Source organism: Pongo abelii, chromosome 20 (assembly GCF_028885655.2).
Source record: "Pongo abelii isolate AG06213 chromosome 20, NHGRI_mPonAbe1-v2.0_pri, whole genome shotgun sequence".
NCBI classification, from domain to species: domain Eukaryota; kingdom Metazoa; phylum Chordata; class Mammalia; order Primates; family Hominidae; genus Pongo; species Pongo abelii.
The window spans coordinates 8,861,706-8,881,709 of NC_072005.2; the positions used below are offsets into that span (position 1 = coordinate 8,861,706).

General features: G+C 43.6%; 2 protein-coding genes across 10 annotated transcripts in view; one reads left to right on the plus strand and one right to left on the minus strand.

Annotated features, from left to right (window-relative positions):
* The first annotated feature begins 5,745 nt into the window (after nt 1-5,745).
* Nucleotides 5,746-9,430, plus strand: MBD3L1 (methyl-CpG binding domain protein 3 like 1). 9 transcript variants are annotated; one of them, XM_054538638.2, is made up of 3 exons: nt 5,780-5,841; nt 7,031-7,106; nt 8,773-9,430. In XM_054538638.2, exon 3 carries the CDS (start codon nt 8,794-8,796, stop codon nt 9,394-9,396), a length of 603 nt encoding a protein of 200 aa, XP_054394613.2. In that variant the 5' UTR covers nt 5,780-5,841; nt 7,031-7,106; nt 8,773-8,793; the 3' UTR covers nt 9,397-9,430. The 9 variants fall into 9 exon arrangements, with proteins under 9 accessions (XP_003779103.3, XP_054394613.2, XP_054394614.2 ...); XM_054538639.2 differs by having other exon boundaries at nt 5,789-5,841; nt 7,031-7,102; XM_003779054.4 differs by having other exon boundaries at nt 5,789-5,841; nt 7,034-7,118.
* Nucleotides 9,431-14,963: 5,533 nt separating this feature from the next.
* Nucleotides 14,964-20,004, minus strand: part of MUC16 (mucin 16, cell surface associated) — a 91,447-nt gene continuing 86,406 nt past the window's right edge. Inside the window, exons 87-89 of the mRNA XM_063719903.1 lie at nt 17,746-17,787; nt 17,347-17,426; nt 14,964-15,092 (exon numbers count right to left, since the gene is read on the minus strand). Coding sequence (XP_063575973.1) covers nt 14,997-15,092; nt 17,347-17,426; nt 17,746-17,787 — 218 coding nt within the window. The 3' untranslated portion in view covers nt 14,964-14,996. The remainder of the gene's footprint in view (nt 15,093-17,346; nt 17,427-17,745; nt 17,788-20,004) is intronic.

The window sequence follows — 20,004 nt, forward strand, 5'->3', positions numbered from 1 at the left end:
AACACTAACTTCCACTAAAGACTATCTAGAATAAGGCAATTTTTTTTTCACATTTCTTTGGGGAGACTTTTTAAAAAACTTTTAGGGTCGGGGTACATGTACAGGTTTGTTACATAGGTAAATTGCCTGTTATGAAGGTTTGGTGTACAGATTATTTCATCACCCAGGTAATAAGCATAGCACCCAATAGGTAGTTTTTCGATCCTTGCCCTCCTCCCACCCTCCACCCTCAAATAGGCTTCAGTGTCTCTTGTTCCATCTTTGTGTTAGAATAAGGAAAAAATTTGAACATGACACATAAATGTTGCTGAGAGGAGATTTTTAGCTTGATATGCTAGTAATCCCAAAGTGATGTATTCAAATGATTTATACTTTTAATTTAACATGGGATGTAAATAAGAAACTAAAACCCAGTAAGAAAGAAATAGAATATAAAATCAGAATAAAATGTAGCAAAGTAGCAGTATTTCTTAAAAACAATTCTGGAATAAAGGTTTATTCTAAAAAAGATGAGAATGTCCAAAAATTGACATGGACTATTTACAGAAATTTTATATAAGAGAGTGGTAACATTTAAAATCAGCCGGGAGGAAATACTTTCAATGAATGATATTGTTTCACGCACCTGTCCTTTCAGAAAAAAATAGATCTCTGCTTCCCAAAAATATCCTAATCATTCTCAGGTGGCTGAAGGAAGTTTAAGCAAAAATGAACAAGTTCAAAATTCAATATACTAGGAAAGTTCACTGGAAAGACTGTTCTCTTCAACAAATTGTGCTGGGACAACTAGATGCCAATATACAAAAGAATGAAATTGGGCTGGGTGTGGTGGCTCACGCCTGTAACCCCAGCACTTTGGGAGGCTGAGGCAGGCAGATCACGAGGTCAAGAGATCGAGACCATCCTGGCTAACATGGTGAAACCCCGTCTCTACTAAAAATACAAAAATTAGCTGGGTGTGTTGGCAGGCGCCTGTAGTCCCAGCTACTCGGGAGGCTGAGGCAGGAGAATATGACATCAAAAACAGGTGGCAAAAGAAAAAAATATATAAATTGGACTTAACATTAAAAAACATTGATGCTTCAAAGGATACCATCAAGAAAAAAGACAAACATGGACTGGGTGAAGACATTTACAAATGATTTATCTGATACATGACTTGTATTCAAAATATATAAAGGCTTGCAACTCAGCAATAAAAAGATACCCAATTAAAAGTGAACAAAGAGTTTTTTTTTTTTTTTTGAGATGGACTCTCCTTCTGTCACCCAGGCTGGAGTGCAGTGGCACCATTTTGGCTCACTGCATCCTCTGCCTCCTGGATTCAAGCGATTCTCCTGCCTCAGCCTCCCAAGTAGCTGGGACCACAGGCATTCACCACCACGCCTGGCTAATTTTTGTACTTTTAGCAGAGAGAGGGTTTTGCCATGTTGGCCAGGCTGGTCTTGAACTCCTGACCTCAAGTGATCTGCCCACCTCAGCCTCCTTAAGTGCTGGGATTACAGGTGTGAGCCACTGCACCCCGCCTGAAAAATGAACAAAGAGTTCAAATTGTCATTTCTACAAAGAAGATACACAAATGGCAAATATGTACATGAAAAGATGCTCGGCCCCATTAATCATTAGGGAAGTTAATATCAAAACTTCAGTAAAATACTACTTCACACCCATTGGGATAATTAAAATTAAAAAGATAGCCAATAACAAAGGTTGGCAAAGACAAGGAGAAATTGGAATTCTCATACATTGCTGTCACGATTGTAAAATGGTGCACCCACTTTGCAAAATAGTTTGGCAGTTCCTCAAAAAGTCATAGAGTTGCCACGTGACCCAGCAATTTTATTTCAAGTATATGCCCAAAGGAAATGAAAACGTGTTCATATGACAGCTTGTACATGAATGTTCATAACAGCATTATACATAATAGCCCAAAATTTTGTATGTCCCAAATGTCAATCAACTGATGAATAGATAAATAAAATGTGGTATATCCACACAATGGATTATTATTCATCCATTAAACAGAATACATATTCCATGGATGAACCTTGAAAACATTATGGTAAGTAAAAGAAGCCACTCATAAAAAACCCACATTTTGTATAATTCAATTTAAATAAAATTTCCAGAATAAGAAAATCCAAAGAGACAATAGATTAGTGGCAAATGTTGGGGAAAAGGGAAATGAGGGGAAGTGGGTAATGGTATGGATTTCATTTTAGATGAAAGTAAAATTAGATAGTGGTGATGATTGCACAACTGTGTGAATATACTAAAAATCATCGAACTGTACACTTTAAAAGGTTGAATATTATGGTAGCTCAATAAAGTTTTTATTTAAAAAATGTAGAATTATACACATAAATTCTTCAGTTAGGCAAAATAACAGAATAAAAGTGGAAAAATAAAATACTACATAAATATGAGTGCTTCTTCCTCAAAATAATAGAAGTGGAAAAAGTAAAATACTACAAAAATGTGAGTTCTTCTCTTCTTCCTCTTCCTCCTCCTCCTGCTTTCTTCCTTCTTCCTTACTCCTCCCCTTCCTCCTCCTCCTTGCCTCCTCCTTCTTCTTTCTTCTTTCCTCCTCCTCCTTCTCCTCCTCCTCCTTCTCTTCCTTCTCCTCCTCCTCCTTCTTTCTTCTTTTTTCTTTTTTTGGAGACAGGATCTTGCTTTGTCACCCAGGCTGGAGTGCAGTGGCGCAAACATGGCTCACTGCAGCCTGGACTTCCTGGGCTCAAGTCATTCTCCCTCCTCAGCTTCCCGAGTAGCTGGGACTGCAGGCGTGCACCACCACGCCCAGCTAATTTCTGTATTTTTTATAGAGACAGGGACTCACCACACCACACAGGCTAGTCTCGAACTCCTGAGCGCAAGCAGTCCCCTTGCCTTGGCTGCCCAAAGTGCTGGGATTTTAGGCATGACCCCACCGTATCCAGCTTAAGTGTATCTTAATTTTCCACACCATCACATTAGTAAATGGCAAAACAAACTGGGGATAAATAATTGTAAAAATCTATGACATGTGGGCTCATATCATTATTACATAAAGAATATTTTGGATAAATAAGCAAAAGATGAACAAGCCAGTAAAAACATCATCAAAGACAAAGGCTATGAACCACACACTCCTTTACAAATACGTACAATTGCCCAATACTGTAATTAGCAAAGAGGCACAAATTAAAATAATGGCATTATGTTTGTGCCTCTCAAGTAATGCAAAACATTTTAAATGCCCAGTTTGTCAAGACATGAACAAATGAATGACCGTGCCCTCTGCTAGTGGCATTGATAAGTACCAGTTTCTCAGCAGGTACTTGGTAACATATACCCAAAGCTGTACGAATGGGCATATTTATCAACCCAGCGATTTTACAATGATCTAAATCAGAGAAATGTTTGAACCTTGTTAAAAAGGATTGATCATCTACCTCCTATTTAATATGACAGAAGATTAGTAACAATGGCGAATAAGTACTGGTGTAGCCGTATGAAATGACATTCATGGGCCTTAAAACAACAATGTCAATGTACATTTAGTTATATTAAATTACAGTCAGGATATATTGTTAGATGTGAGAAGCTGGCTGCAGAATGAAGTCGACAGTGTGTATCCATGTTGTAACCCACAAAGTCTAGGAATATAAAATTCCAGGGCTTGACAACCACGTAATGCCTGGATCCTTTCTGCCTCGAATGGAGGTGGCTAGAAACTTCTCTGGCTGGAGGTCAGAAGGCAGAGTGCAAAGTTTTGCCTCAAGACTTGTGACGGGGATAAAGACCCTTACCCTTCACACTGGCCTCATGGACAAGTTCTCGCTTTCCCCACAGAGTACCTGAGATCCGAGGATACTTTATACTCTGATAGTCACTTCCGGCTCCCCTAATTCTGCTAGAGTAAAAACAACTAGCAGCTTCCACCTAACCAGATGACGCATAAAATAATTGCCACAAAATATTTCATTCCATGTTTTGGTTAATAAGGAAGAGAAGGAGGTAAAGAAACTTGAAACAACTGGAAGGGACCAAGATGGAGCAGGCAGAGTTCCTTATACACAGGAGACAGTAAGGCTGAAATTCTACCCAGGAGATCAGCAGCCCTGGCCAGGCACGGTTTCTCACGCCAGTAATCCCAGCACTTTGGGAGGCCGAGGTGGGTGGATCATGACGTCAAGAGATCGAGACCATCCTGGCTAATATGGTGAAACCCTGTCTCTACTAAAAATACAAAAAATTAGCTGGGCATAGTGGCGCACACTTGTAGTCCCAGCTACTCAGGAGGCTGAGGCAGGAGAATCGCTTGAACCCAGGAGGCAGAGGTTGCAGTGAGCCGAGATTGCATCACTGCACTGCACTCCAGCCTGAGCGACAGAGCAAGACTCCATCTCAAAAAAAAAAAAAAAAAAAAAAAAAGGTCAGCAGCCCCACTATCACCTGCCTCCAGGGCAAGGCCACCTGTGGAAATGACAGGTGTCAAATAATCCCCAAAAGAATTGCTAAGGATGGAGACATTCCATGGAAACAAACCGCATATTGCCTAACCCTCTCCTGAGGACATGGACATTTTGACATAGTAAATGTTTTGAAGGCTATGCAACTCTGCAAACAACCAAGCAGGCACAGAACACAGGCTGTCTAGTGATAACTCCTAGATAAGCACCAATATAGCACCTCAGCCACAGATGGCATGCCATACACAATGAATTCTAAAAGTCTATTTTAAACTACGATAGCCAACATATTCTCATTTGTGCATGCAATCAATGTAAAAATTATTGAGACGTTTTAGGTGCGACTGGCTGGGGCTGGCATTGCGGGCGGTAAAATAATTTCCCAAGACAGTTGTAGGTAAAGAAAGACAGATTTATTAGAGAAGATATGAAGATAGGTTGCAAGGATGCAACAGGCAGCACAGAAGAGAAGGGGCCATTTGCAAAGAGGCAGAGGTTGGATGGGACTTTATAGGGTCGTGCTGGAGGCGGCTACGTGCACGTAAGGTGTGCAGATAAGGTCGTGTTGCTGGGACTACGTGCAGACCGAGGTCTTTTGGAACAGAATGTCACGCCAGTGGGTTGTTTGCAGTTAGCCATCTCTCAGAACAATTGTTCTCCCCCAACCAGGGGCCCCTTCCTTGTTGTTGGTTACTTATCTTATTAGGACTCTAGATGAGATCTTTTAAATGATTTTTGTTTTTTGTAATGAGTTCCAGAAATCCAGTTTATACTTTCCACTGATGGCACATCTCAATTTGCGAGTTGAATGTTATCAGATGTGCTTGCCCCGTATTTAGATTTTCTTTGTTTTTCTTTTTTTTTTTTGAGACAGAGTCTCGCACTCTTGCCCAGGCTGGAGTGCAGTGGCGCCATCTCGGCTCACTACAAGCTCCACCTCCCAGGTTCACGCCATTCTCCTGTCTCAGCCTCCTGAGTAGCTGGGATACAGGTGTGCGCCACCACACCTACCTGTATTAATATTATGGCTAATATTTTGTATTTTTAGTAGAGATGGGGTTTCACTGTGTTAGCCAGGATGGCCTCAATCTCCTGACCTCACGATCTGCCCACCTTGGCCTCCCAAAGTGCTGGGATTACAGGTGTGAGCCACCGTGCTTGGCCACATTTAGATTTTCTAGGGTTCACAGCTGTAAAGTAAGATTCACACGTCCAGGTTATTCCAAGCATACTTCAAAGCTTTCCACTTCAAGAGTCACGTCAGATGAATAATGAGAATTCCTTTGGGATCTAATAACAAAGGGGTCATTGTGGCCTTAGCAACAGAGGCAGCTGAGAACGGTGAAGGAAAACAGAAGTTTGGGGTGGCCTGAGGAGTTAGCTGGAGGTGAGGAGATAGGAGACATAGATGTAGATGATCTTTTCTCAGTGGATGATAGCTAAGGGGAAGGGGTAGAGAATAGTGGTGAAGGAGGGGGTCCCAGGAAGTTTAGGAGAGGAGTGTCTGTGTAGCTAGGAGAAACTTGAACATGTTTAAATGCCAAAGAAGGGATTCAGTAGAAAAACAGAAGTTAAAGATATGGGGGCGCCTGTAATCCCAGCACTTTGAGAGGTTGAGGTGGGCAGATCATGAGGTCAGGAGTTCGAGGCCACTCTGGCCAACATGGCAAAACCCCATCTCTACTAAAAATACCAAAAAATTAGCCGGACATAGAGGTGTGTGCCTGTAATCCCAGCTACTTGGGAGGCTGAAACAAGAGAATTGCTTGAACTGGGCAGCGGAAGTTGCAGTGAGCCCAGATCATCCCACTGTACTCCAGCCTGGGCTATAGAGCGGGACTCCGTCTCAAAAAAAAAAAAAAAAAAAAAAAGATGATACAAAGGTTACATTGCAATATTGGAAGCATAAAATTAACAAAAAGGAAGAAGGAATAAGGCTCAGATCACTCTTGGTGGATAAAGGAAATATATTTATTTATTTATGAGACAGGGTCTTGCTCTGTTGCCAAGGCTAGAGTGCAGTGGCCTGATTGCTGCTCACTGCAACCTCGACCTCCTGGGCTCAAGCTATCCTCTTCGCTCGGCCTCCCTCACTCAGCTGGGACCTCAGACGTGTATCATCACCCCCAGCTAACTTTTTAATTTTTAGTAGAGATGGGGGTCTCCTTACGTTGCCCTGACTGGTCTCAAACTCCTGCATTCAAGTGGCCCTCCCACCTCAATCCACCAAAGTGCTGGGATTAGATGTGTGAGCCACCACGCCTGGCAGGAAATCTCTTTAAAATACAATTAAAGGAAATTTGGAAACATTCCATGCTTATCAGGGATATTTGCAGATTTGGCAACTAACGTCTTAGGGAACCATTAGGTAAGTTAAGGAGAATTAAATATCTATGAGGAAAAAAGAAAGCTGGAGAAAATTTTGCAACAGGTTTTGGGGAAAATCAAGGAGTAAACATGACAATGCATATACAGAAAATAAAGTTTCTATGCATGATGGATTCTTCCCAGTTAGTGGAGAATATTTTGTATTTATAGTGGCACTAAGATGTCATGTCATGTGATTCTTTTTTCAGCAGTGATGATATGATGGCGGCAGCCATGGCATCACAGAGAATAGGGACCTTCCAAGTTTGAAGTTTTACAAGGCAGGTATGATAAGTGGTAAGGAATTTTGGATTAATCTAAGTGAAATTTTTTTTTTTTTTTTAGACAGGGTCTCATTCTGTTGCTCAGGCTGGAGTGCAATGACGTGATCCCCGCTCACTGCAACCTCCACCTCCTGGGTTCAAGCGATTCTCCCACGTCAGCCTCCTGAATAGCTGGGACTACAGGTGTGGGCCACCACACCCAGCTAATTTTTTTTTTTTTTTAGTAGGGATGGGGTTTCACCATGTTGGCCAGGCTGGTCTTGAACTCCTGGCCTCAAGTGATCCACCCACCTTGGCCTCCCAAAGTGCTGAGATTACAGGCGTGGAGCCACCATGCCCGGCCTCTAAGGGAAATATTGAGGTCGCAGACCACAGAATCCAAGAGTGCTAGGAATCAGAGGAGAGAGAGGAAGGTGAAGATACGGAGGTCTGGAGTAATTCATATACCCAAATCACAGATACTTGTTCCTCAAGGTACGTTCATCAAGAACAGGTATCTACGGTATGGGCATTTGAATTAAAAAAACCCGGGAAATCAGAAATTTATAGTGAGTGAATAAGTTTTCCGATTTATTTATTTATTTGTTTTGAGACAGTCTCGCTCTATTGCCCAGACTGGAGTGCAGTGGTGCGATCTCAGCTCACTGCAACCTCCAGCTCCCAGGTTCAAGCTATTCTCCTGCCTCAGCCTCCCGAGTAGCTGGGATTACAGGTGCCCACCACCATGCCTAGCTAATTTTTGTATTTTTTGTAGAGATGGGGTTTCGCCATGTTGGTCAGGCTGGTCTTGAACTCCTGACCTCAAGCGATTCGCCTGCCTTGGCCTCCCAAAGTGCTGGGATTACAGATGTAAGCCACTGTGCTGGGCCAGAATTATTTATTTTTGAGCATGGCTGTTTGGGTTGCTGAAAATGTTTGGGGTGTGGGATTAAGGCTCGAAGAGCAGAGCAGTTGATAATTTCATTATTGACTTACAAGCTGCAGGAACTGTGCAAACCAAGAGGTCAATGTGTTAACCAGATGAATAGTCAAGTAATGCATAAGAATGGCAGGATTTGGGCTGGGCACGGTCGCCCATGCCTGTAATCCCAGCACTTTGGGAGGTCGAGGTGGGTGGATCACTTGAGTTCAGGAGTTCCAGACCAGCCTGGACAGTACGGTGAAAACTCGTCTCTACAAAAACCAGAAATAGCCAGGCATGGTGATGCACGCCTGTAGTCCCAGCTACTCGGGAGGTTCAGGTGGGTGGATCACTTGAGCCTGGGGAGGTAAAGGCTTCAGTGAGCAGTGATTGCACCACTGCACTCCAGCCCGAGTGATGGAGTGGGACAAAAAAAAAAAAAGGCAAGATTTGAGATTTAGAAAAAGACTGTCATATGTGTCATGAGAGGGAGTATCAGGACTTGAACATTTAAGAGTGACAAGGGCAGAAAGAGAATAAAATAGTACTGAAACAAGGAGGGGGTTTGCAGGATGATGAAGGAGAGTTTTGACCTTGAGCTTTCTGTGCTTGACTCAAATCTGCCTGATGATGTCCCAGGAAGCAGGTCAGACCTATCCCCAGAGGGAGAGAGGAAGGATGAAAGTCCAAAACAGCTGAGATCGTTGTCCTGAGAAGGCAGGCTTCATTGACCAATTTGACCCCATTTCATGATTTATTTTAATAGTGTAAGAGGAAAAGAAGTGTGATGGCCAAGAGTTCACAGAGGAAGCAACGTGACTGTGTAAACCAATGCAAATCAAAGCCTGGCTTGAGCACCTCAATCCCTCTGAGAATGTCCAGTTACACATTCAAGAGGCCAGTTACGAGAATTACACCCCATCCTGGCAATGAGGTCAGATACCATCAATGGGAGGAGAGCTTGGAGAAGCCTCAGCAGGTCTGCTGGCAGAGGAGACTGCAAGGACTCCAGGCTTACAGCAGTGCAGGAGAACTTTTAAGTACTTTGGATCTTGCCAATACCTTGCAAAAACTTGTCCCTAGTTACACAGGTGGATCTCTGCTGGGGGATCTTGCCAGTGGTCTGGAGCAAGCCTGCCCCATGCCCCACCTTGCCTGCTCTTCAGATGCGATGGAGATAATTCCTGGAGAGGGAGCGGGTATCTCGCAGCTCCTCTGCCAACAATTTCTGGTCACTGAGGAAGATATCAGGAAACAGGAAAGGAAAGTGAAGACAGTCAGACAGAGACTCGCAATAGCACTGATTGCAGACAGGCTCGCTAATGAGGCAGAGAAAGTGAGAGATCAAGAAGGCTGTCCTGAAAAACACTATGAAAAAAAGGGAAGATAGTGCAGATGAAATAAAGCGTAATCCTTTATTAACATCTCTTTGCAGTGTCCACAATGAGGTTTTTTTGCTTTAAGCTCTTGAAACTTTAAAATATGCCAATACTTAAAAAAAAAATTAGGCTGGGTGAGCACCTAAGAGCACCTAAGTAAGTAAGCTCAGAACAGGGCACGGTGGCTTATGCCTGTAATCCCAGCACTTTGGGAGGCTGAGGCGGGCGATCACTTGTGGCCAGGAGTTCAAGACCAGCCTGGTCAACATGGTGAAACCCCGTCTCTACTAAAAATACAAAAATTAGCTGGGCATGGTGGCGGGCACCTGTAATGCCAGCTACTCAGGAGGCTGAGGCAGGAGAATCGCTTGAACCTGGAGGCAGAGGCTGCAGTGAGCCGAGATTGCACCACTCCACTCCAGCCTGGGTGACAGATTGAGACTCTGTTTCAAAAACAAAACAAAACAAAACAAAAAATTACACTCCTTTGTGTGACACAAGGGAATAAAGACAATAATTTCTTTTTGAGGTGAGAGATTGGGTTTCAGGTGGGCAGGGAAAGGAGATTTTTTTCTTTTTCATGTTATACTCTCATTTTTATTTACTATGTATGTATGTATGTAGTCCAGGCTGGAGTGCGGTGGTGCCATCATAACTCACTGCAGGCCAGGTGTGGTGCCTCACACCTGTAATCCCAGCACTTTGGGAGGCCGAGGTGAGCAGATTGCTTGAGATCGGGAGTCCAAGACCAACCTGGCCAACATGGTGAAACCCTGTCTCTACAAAAAATACAAAACTTATCTGGGTGTGGTGATGTACACCTGTAGTCCCAGCTATTTGGGAGGCTGAGGCAGGGGAATCGTTTGAACCCAGGAGGCAGAGGTTGCAGTGAGGTGAGATCGTGCCACTGCACTCCAGCCTGGGCAACAGAGCAAGACTCTGTCTCAAAAAAAAAAAACCAAAAAAAACCCAAAAACCAAAAAACAACAACAAAATCCATAAAACAAAACAAAACAAAAAACCCAAACAAACAAACAAACAAACAAAATCTCACTGCAGTCTTGAACTCTTGGGCTCAGTTGATCCTCCAGCCTCAGCCTCCTGAGTAGCTGGGACTACAGGCACATGCCATTACATCTGGGTAATTTTTTCTGTTTTTTGCAGAGACAAGGTCTCACTCTGTTGCCCAGGCTGGTCTCAAACTCCTAGACTCAAGCAATCCTCACACCTCAGCCTCCCAAAATGCTGGGATTACAGGTGAGGACCATCATGCTTGGCCAGCATTCTATCATTTTTAACACATCAATCTCAGAAACTGGTAAATCCATCAAACAAAAGCAAATAATGATAAAGAGGACTGGAATAATTCAATAAGCTTCATCAGGCAAGTAGACAAATAGACTTTAACTCTTAATCCCAACAAGCAGAACGATGGTGCATTGTTAGATTCATAACACTGAAAAGTCTCTCTCTCTCTTTTCGAGACGGGGTCTTACTCTGTCACCCAGGCTGGAGTGCAGTGGTGTGATCTTGGCTCACTGCAACCTCTGCCTCCTGGGTTCAAGCGATTCTCATGCCTCAGCCTCCCATGTGGCTGGAATTACGGGTGCCCACCACCACACCCAGCGAATTTTTGTATTTTTAGTAGAGATGAGGTTTCATCATGTTGGTCAGGTTGGTCTCGAACTCCTGACCTTGGGTGATTTGCCGGCCTTAGCCTCCCAAAGTGCTGGGATTATAGGCATGAGCCTCCATGCCCGGCCTGAAAAGTTTCTCTTGATATTATTATCCCTCAAATTGTGTCAACTGTCCTGAATCAAATTTCAAACACATATAGATCTAGAGAATCAGGGAAAGTCTGGTATTTCATTAAATGCAACTCTGAATTAACGGGCAATCAAGAACAGAAAAATAACTAGATTAGATAGCTTATTTGAGAACATAGATATAAAAAACTCTTTCCTGAAATATTATTTTGGAATCTTCTGGGATATTTCACAAAAATAATAATCAGTTCTGATTAGGTAGGCTTTATCCTGTGATGATAAGGACAAAACACTGAATAATTTCATAACCTTGATTACTGCCTACTGACTTTAAGATAAGTGAATTAAGTCAGACACAGAAAGAAAATACTGCATTGATGTCACTTCTATGTGGAATCTAAAAAAAGTCATATAGACTGGATGTAGGCTATTGGTATTTTTTTTCAAGCAAACAAAACATTAAAACGCATTCTAAGGCTGGACGCAGTGGCTCACGCCTGTAATCCCAGCACTTTGGGAGGCTAAGGCAGGCGGATCACCTGAGGTCAGGCGTTCAAGACCAGTCTGGCCAACAGGGCGAAACCCCGTCTCTACTAAAAATACAAAAATTAGCTGGGTATGGTGGCATGCACCTGTAATCCCAGCTACTCGGGAGGCTGAGGCAGGAGAATCGCTTGAACCTGGGAGGCAGTGGTTGCAGTGAGCTGAGATCATGCCATTGCACTCCAGCCTGGGCAACAGAGTGAGACTCCATCTCAAAAAACAAAAGAAAACAAAAACAAAAAAATCCCCACATTCTAGGACTCACATGATTACCACGTGGAAGCACAGAGCAGAAAAGATGAAATTTTAAAATAATAAATTTTCAGGGAAGCTATAAATAATATAGATATTGCACTCTATTTTTTTTTTAGAGATGGGGTCTCACTCTGTTGCCCAGGCTTGGAGTGCAGTGGTGCGATCATACTGCAGCCTCAACCTCCTGGGCTCAAGGGATCTTCCTGCCTCAGCCTCCCTAGTAGCTGGGACTGTAAGTGTGTGCCACCACATCCAGCTATTTTTTTCTTTTAGTAGAGTTGGGGGTCTCATTATGTTGCCAAGGCTGGTCTCTAACTCCTGGCCTCAAGCGATCCTCCTACCGTGGTCTCCCAACATGTTGGGATTACAGGTTTGAGCCACTGTGCCTGGCCCGTAGAACAATTTCTGGCCCGTTTATGTCTTCTTGGTCTACTTCCCATTGTAGAGGACCCGTGAGATGGATAATATGCCACCCAGGGAACACTAATCTGGAAGTTCTGGTGCATTTGAGTTTCAGAGAATGAAACAGCAGAAGAAAAATTTGCAACTGCCAGGGTTTCTTTGGGGCGGGGGTATGGGCATATAAAGGAACAGGATGGGTGTGATGGCTGGTATAGGAGTCAAGGGTGAGCATGTACTGAGTGACAAAGGAGGGAGACCTTACACTGAAGTGGAATGTTGATTTTCCATCATGGCAATTTCTTTTTTCTTTTTTTGAGATGGAGTCTTGCTCTGTTGCCCAGGCTGGAGTGCGATGGCACGATCTTAGCTCACTGCAACCTCCACCTCTCAGATTCAAGTGACTCTCCTGCCTCAGCCTCCTGAGTAGCTGGGATTACAGGCACCCACCACCACACCCAGCTAATTTTTTTGTATTTTTAGTAGAGTTGGGTTTCATTATGTTGGTCAGGCTGTTCTTGAACTCCTGACCTCAGGTGATCTACCTGCCTTGGCCTCCCAAAGTGCTGGGATTACAGTTGTGAGCCACCGTGCCCGGCCTCCATGATGGCGATTTCTATATCAGTGAAACAGGAGGATTCCCTGAGCTCCCTTGCAGGATGTGTGACAGGGGTGTGGCTCATCTGTTTGGCTGCTGGGTGCACTCAAACCCCTTATGGGATGGGGAGCACATAGACAGGCAGGTGCAGGAGCCGGGGTGAGTGCCCCTGGGCTCTGGCCCCATGGCAGCATCCAGGGATGTGTGTGTTACAGTGTGCTCCTTTAGCCTTGCTGTCTGTGGATGGCTTAAGTGTTAACCAGCTCAGTGCCCTCTTGGTACCCACGTCCTTGTCCAGCATCCAGGAAGAATCAGGTCACAGACAGACTTAAGGATGAATGCCGGGGTTTTATTGAATGGGGGAGGTGGCTCTCAGTGGGATGGATGGGGAGCTGGAAGGGGGATGGAGTGGGAAGATGATCTTTCCCTGGAGTTTGGCTGTCCAGTGGCTGGTCTCCTCTCCAACTGTCCCCAGCCGAACTCCTGTTGGCATTCAGATGCTACTTCTCTTCTCTCTGCTGTGTCATTCTGCCATTCCTCTGCTCTTCTGATTATCTCATCTGCTTGTGGAGCCTGGGGTTTGGGGTTTATATGGGTACAGGATAGGGGAGCATGTGGGCCAAAAGTCTGAACGCAGGAATGCCTGTTCCCATTTAGGGCTTGAGGGTGGGGCCTTTGCTGGGGAACCACCCTCTTCTACCCAGTATTTCCCTGTCTCGTGTCCATATCATCAGTAATGTAGTTTGGATGTGTGTCCCCACCAAATCTGACATTGAATTGTAATCCCCAGTGTTGGAGGTGGAGCCTGGTAGGAGGTGCTTAGATCATAGAGGCAGATCCTTCACGGTTTGATGCTGCCTTTGCAACAGGGAGTCTGTACTTGTGAGATCTGGTTAAGTGTGTGGCACCTTTGCTCCCCCCAACTCTCTCTTGCTCCTGCTCTGGCCATGTGACATGCTGGCCCTCTCTTGTGACATGCTGGCCCTCCCTTGGCTTTCACCATGATTGGAAGCTTCCTGAGACCTCCCCAGAAGCTGATCAGATGCTGGCATCATGCTTCCTGTACAGCCTGCAGAACTGTGGGCCAATTAAACCTCTTTTCTTTAAAAATTACCCAGTCTCAGGTATTTCTTTTTTCTTTATTTCTTTTTTTTTTTTTTTTTTTTTTTTTGAGACAGGATCTCACTCTGTCATTCAGGGTGGAGTGCAGTGGTGCAATCACAGTTTACTGCAGCCTTGACCTCCCAGGCTCAGGTGATACTCCCACCTGTGCCTCCTGGGTAGCTGGGACTACAGGGATGCACCACCATGCCTGGCTATTTTTAAAAATCTTTTGTAGAGACAGCATTTTGCCATGTTTCCCAGGCTGGTCTCGAACTCCTGGGCTCAAGCAACCTGCCTGCCTAGGCCTCCCATAGTGCTAGGATTACAGGTGTGAGCCACCGAGCCTGGCCAGGTTTTTTTTTCTCTTTTTCTTTTATTTGAGACAAAGTCTCGCTCTGTCACTCAGGCTGGAGTGCAGTGGCATGATCTTGGCTCACTGCAACCTCCGCTTCCTGGGTTCAAGTGATTCTCGTGTCTCAGCCTTCTGAGTAGCTGGCATTACAGGCATGGACTACCATGCCTGGCTAATTATTGTATTTTTAGTAGAGACAGGGTTTCACCAAGTTGGCCAGGCTGGTCTTGAACTCCTGACCTCAAGTGATCCACCCGCCTTGGCCTCCCAAAGTGCTGGGATTATAGGTGTGAGCCACCGCGCCCAGCCAGGTATTTCTTTGTCACAGCGCAAGAACAGCCTAATACAATCATTTTCACCAATTCTGGTGTTCCCAAGGGATGACATGGTGTGAAACCACAACACACAACTGAGAGTTGCCTTTGGGACTTCACGAAGGGGGAAGACTGTTCTCTTAGTCCAACGAACCAGTCAGGGGTCACATCAAGGAAGGCTCAGAGACTGTGTCCGAGCAATATGGTTTATTTCTGCCCCAGCCAAGCTTCTTTGGACCCTGGCTGGGGGAAAGGGACCCCAGGCACTGGTAAGTTCCAGTCATTGCAGATCCTTCAGGTCTAGGTGTGACTGGTAGTAGCCTGGGCACTGTTGCTGGACGTTGTATTCTCCTTCCTTCTGCCGGCGGGTGGTCACCTACGAGGGTGAGGAGGAGGCGTGAGAATGGACTGGTCAGCCGTCCAGGGAGGGGAGACCACAGGGGTGAGAATATGGCCAAAGCCAGAGGCCTTATGATTCCTCTGTCTCCTTTCATTCTTTCATTTAATTTCTCCCTCAGTTCTTTTCCTCTTTTCACCACTTTCTTTTCTTCTGTCTCCTTGTTTCACTCCCAGTTTAAAAGAATTTTTCCCCCTCAATATCCCCTTCATTTCTCTCTCCCCTTGCCCATGATTTTCTTTATCAGTATATCACATGAATTTCTTTATCAGTATATCACATATCTACCAGTGATCCATTTATCTATCATCTAGTTATCAATATTTATCTGTCAATCAATTCTCTACCAATCAATAACTATCAATTATCTCTCACCTCTCAATCATCTGCTATTTATAATCTATCAATCATCTATCAATCACCTGTCATCCATCAGTCATCTATTTATCAATATCTATTAACTACCTGTTACCTATCAATTTATTATCTACCAATTATCTATCAAAAATAATCTATTTATCATCTACCTATCAGCTATCCACCAATCATCTATCAACTATCAATCATCTATCGCCTGTCTTCTGTCTAAATATCATTTCTCTCTCATCTCATTCTCAGTCTCTGTCTCTCTGGCTTTTGGTCCTGATCTCAGCCCCTCTCTCTCTCTCCTTCCCTTCCTCCTCTACACCTGTCCAGCTTAACTGAGGCATAACTGACATAAACTGCGCACATTTAAAGTGAATGTTTTGATAAGTTCTGATCATAACTTATTGAACCGTCACCACAATCAACATAAGGAACGTCCATCCATCATCCCCAAAACTTTTGTCCTGGCCAGGCGTGGTGGCTCACGCCTGTAATCCCAGCGCTTTGGGAGGCCGAGACAGGTGGATTACCTGAGGTCAGGAGTTCGAGACCAGCCTGGCCAACATGGTAAAACCCCGTCTCTACTAAAAATACAAAAATTAGCTGGGTGTGATGGTGCGCGTCTGTAATCCCAGCTACTTGGGAGGCTGGGGCAGGAAAAAGGCTTGAACCTGAGAGGCAGAGGTTGCAATGAGCCGAGATTATGCCGTTGCACTCCAGTCTGGGTGACAGAGTAAGACTCCGTCTCAAGAAAAAACAAAACAACAGCAACAAAAAAACTTTCCTCCTGCTCTTTTACAATTCCTTTTTCCCTGCCACTGCAAACACATTTTCATTCCCAGGCAACCGCTAATCTGATTCCTGTCCTTACAGATTAGTTTGTGTTTTCTAGAATTTGTTTATTAAGGGAATCATATGGCATGTACTCTTTTCTTCATCTGGATTCTTTCACTAGGCATAACTATTTTGCAATTTATACATGTTGCTGTATAATTTATTAATGTATTAATAATTCCTTTTTGTTGCTGAATAATATTCCATTGTCGGGATATATTTGTTAATGGACATTAGGGTTGTTTTCAGAGTTTGGCTATTACAAACAAAGCTGTTATGAACATTTATTTGTGTACAAGTCTTCATATAGGCATATGTTTTTATTTCTCTTAGATAAATTACTAGGAGTGGGATGGTAGGGTCTTATGGTAGGTGTGTCTAATTTTCAAAGAAATGGCCAAGCTATTTTCCACTAGCGCTTTATGAGAGTTCCAGTTCTGTCACATTTTCACCAACACTTGTTATAGTCAATCTTTTCAATTTTATCCATTCTTGTGAAAAGTGGCCTCTCATTGTGACTTCCATGTACATTTCCCTAATGACTAATTTTGTTACATTTTTCCCTCTTACATTATTTTATTTACACTCTTCACAATCACTTTTTCACTCACTATCTTGTAATCAGCATATAGGTTGTGAAGTTTTTGAGATCTGCACAACATAGTAACTATAGTTAATAATAATGTAGATTTCAAAATTGCTAAGAGTATAGGTTGCCAATGTTCACACCACAAAGAAATAATAAGTATGAGAGGTGAGGGACATATTAATTAGCTTGATTGAGTCATTCCATAATTGTACATATACCAAAGCATCAAATTCTATCCCCTAAATATATGCATTCATTATTTGTCAATTAATTAAAAATAAAATTATAAAAAGAAAATAGGAAAGCCACTCTGTGAACTGGGAGAAAATATTTGCAAAACATATATCCAGCAAAGGACTTGTGTATAGTATAGTATGGTTTTATAATATATTAAGAATTCTTACAACCCAATAGTAAGAAGATAAGCAACCCTTCCTTGCTCACCAGGACACCGCAGATCAGGCATGTGATGAGTCCCAGGAGTCCTGCCAAGCCGATGAGGATGACGGCCCAGAAGGGAAAGTCTGGGGAGACAAGGGCTGGGGTGAGCTACCTCCTGCCACGTCCCAGGGCTCCTTCTTGGACCCTATGTGGCATGAGGATGGGCACAGCCCTGGGGAGGAGAGCTTAGTGGCTCAACACCTCATGCCTCTGATGCCCCCAAAAAGTGGGCCCCCAGCAAGCCAGGATCCCTGCTATCCCTTTACTATGCCTCAATAGTCTTTGCCATGGGTCGGCCAACTTTGATCCTCATCCAAGACTGTGCCTGGTGCTCTTGGACAAGGCAAAGCACCATCAGGTTACCCCCTCCCTACCCTGGGCTGGGGCTTCTTTGAGACTTACCAGAATTCCCAGTTAAGAGCTCATTTTTGTTGGAAGAATACCCTAGAAATGAAAGAAATGGAGGGTGCATGTGATTGTGTCTTAGTCTTTTTTTTTTTTTTTTTTTTTTGGAGATGGGATCTTGCTCTGTTGCCCAGGCTAGAGTGCAGTGGCGTGATCTTGGTTCACTGCAACCTCTGCTTCCCGGGTTCAAGCAATTCTCCTGCTTCAGCCTCCCAAGTATCTGGGATTACAGGCACCTGCCAAAACGCCCGGCTAATTTTTGTATGTAGTGATGGGGTTTTACCATGTTGGCTAGGCTGGTCTCGAACTCCTGACCTCATGATCCACCCACCTTGGCCTCTCAAAGTGCTGGGATTACAAGCCTGAGCCACCACGCCCGGCCGAGTGCGTCTTATTCTTTTAAATACAATTTTACAAGCACACAAAAAAGCAGAGAGAAAAGTACAATAAATATTCATCACCTAGGTTTAGTGATTTATATTTCCTCCAACTAAAACATATACATCCAATTTATGATTTATTGACATTTCAGTGAAAGTAAATGTTTTTGCTGAAGTTTTAGAGGCCAGTAGACATCATGACATCTCACTCCAAATATTTCAATTTGTATCTCTAAAAAAATGAGGACACATGGCTACATAAGCCCAAAGCCATTATCCCACCACAAGAGTGTCATAAGTTAAATTCATGCCTCTGGGCATGGTGGACCTAAATTGGGCTGGGCCCAATGGCGGTGGTGGAGAGAATGGATCATCACAGTTGGAAACTCATGGGATCTCTCTAAGTTTTAAAATTCTCACCCAAAAGCTTTTTCTTCTGCCTAAAAACACATTTAAGCTCTCCTTCACCTGGTGGTTTTATCATCATCTTTTAGAATTCACCTTCAACGTCATTTCCTCAAGGAAGCCTTCCCTGATGACCACACCCATGTATGAATAGGTTCACATCAAATAATTTATAACTGACAACTGCCTGTTCTTGTTATTCCTCAAGACAGAATAAACTCCATGAAGATAGGGATATAAAGCCATCATCAGGCATGGCGAGAAGGGTTACTGGTTCCTCTACTTCTACAACCCCATTATAGCCAACTTCTTTTTTTTTTCTCAAGATGGAGTCTTGCTCTGTCACCCAGGCTGGAGTGCAATGATGTGATCTTGTCTCACTACAACCTCCACCTCCTGGGTTCAAGTGATTCTCCTGCCTCAGCCTCCCGAGTAGCTGGGATTATAGGCGCACCACCATGCCTGGCTAATTTTTTGTATTTTTAGTAGAGACAGGGTTTCACCATGTTGGCCAGGCTGGTTTTGGACTCCTGACCTCGTGATCCACCTGCTTCGGCCTCCCAAAGTGCTGGGATTACAGGTGTGAGCCACCGCACGCAGCCTATAGCCAACTTCTTAGAGATGTGGAAGACATACCAATGGTATGTCTTCAACAAGCATAAGAAAAAATGCTTGACATCACTAATAATCAGAGAAATGCAGATTAAAACCATGATGAGATACCACCTTACGCCAGTCAGAATGGCTGTTACTAAAAAGACAAAAAATAACAGATGTTAAAAAGGATGCAAGAAAAGCGAACTCTTACACGCTGTTGGTGGGAATGTAATTTAGTACAATCTCTATGAAAAACATACGGATATTTCTCAAAGAACTAAAAATGAAACTACCATTTGATCCAGGAATCCCATGACTGGGTATCTACACAAAGGAAAATAAATAATTCTGTCAAAAAGACACCTGCACCTGTGTGTTCACCACAAAACTATTCACAATAGCAAAGATATGGAATCAACCTAAGTGTCCATCAATGGAGGACTGTATAAAGAAAATGTGATCTCTCTCTCCACACACACACACACACACACATACACTGCAATACCACTCAGGCATAAAAAAGAATGAAATCATGTCTTTTGCAGCAACATGGATGGAAGTGAAGGTCATTATCTTAAGTCAAACAACTCAGATACAGGAAGTCAAATAGCACATGTATTTGACTAAATAATGCATAGACATATCAATGCTGAATAATGCATAGGCATGGACATAGAGAGTGGAATAATAGACAGGGGAGACTTGGAAGGGTTGGGGAGTGGAGGAGAGTGGATGATGAGAAATTACTCAATGGGTACAATGTACATTATTCAGGTAATGGATACCCTAAAAGCCCAGACTTCCCCACTGGGCAATAAATCCATGTAACAAAATTGCACTCGTACCCCTTAAATATATACAAATAATAACTTTA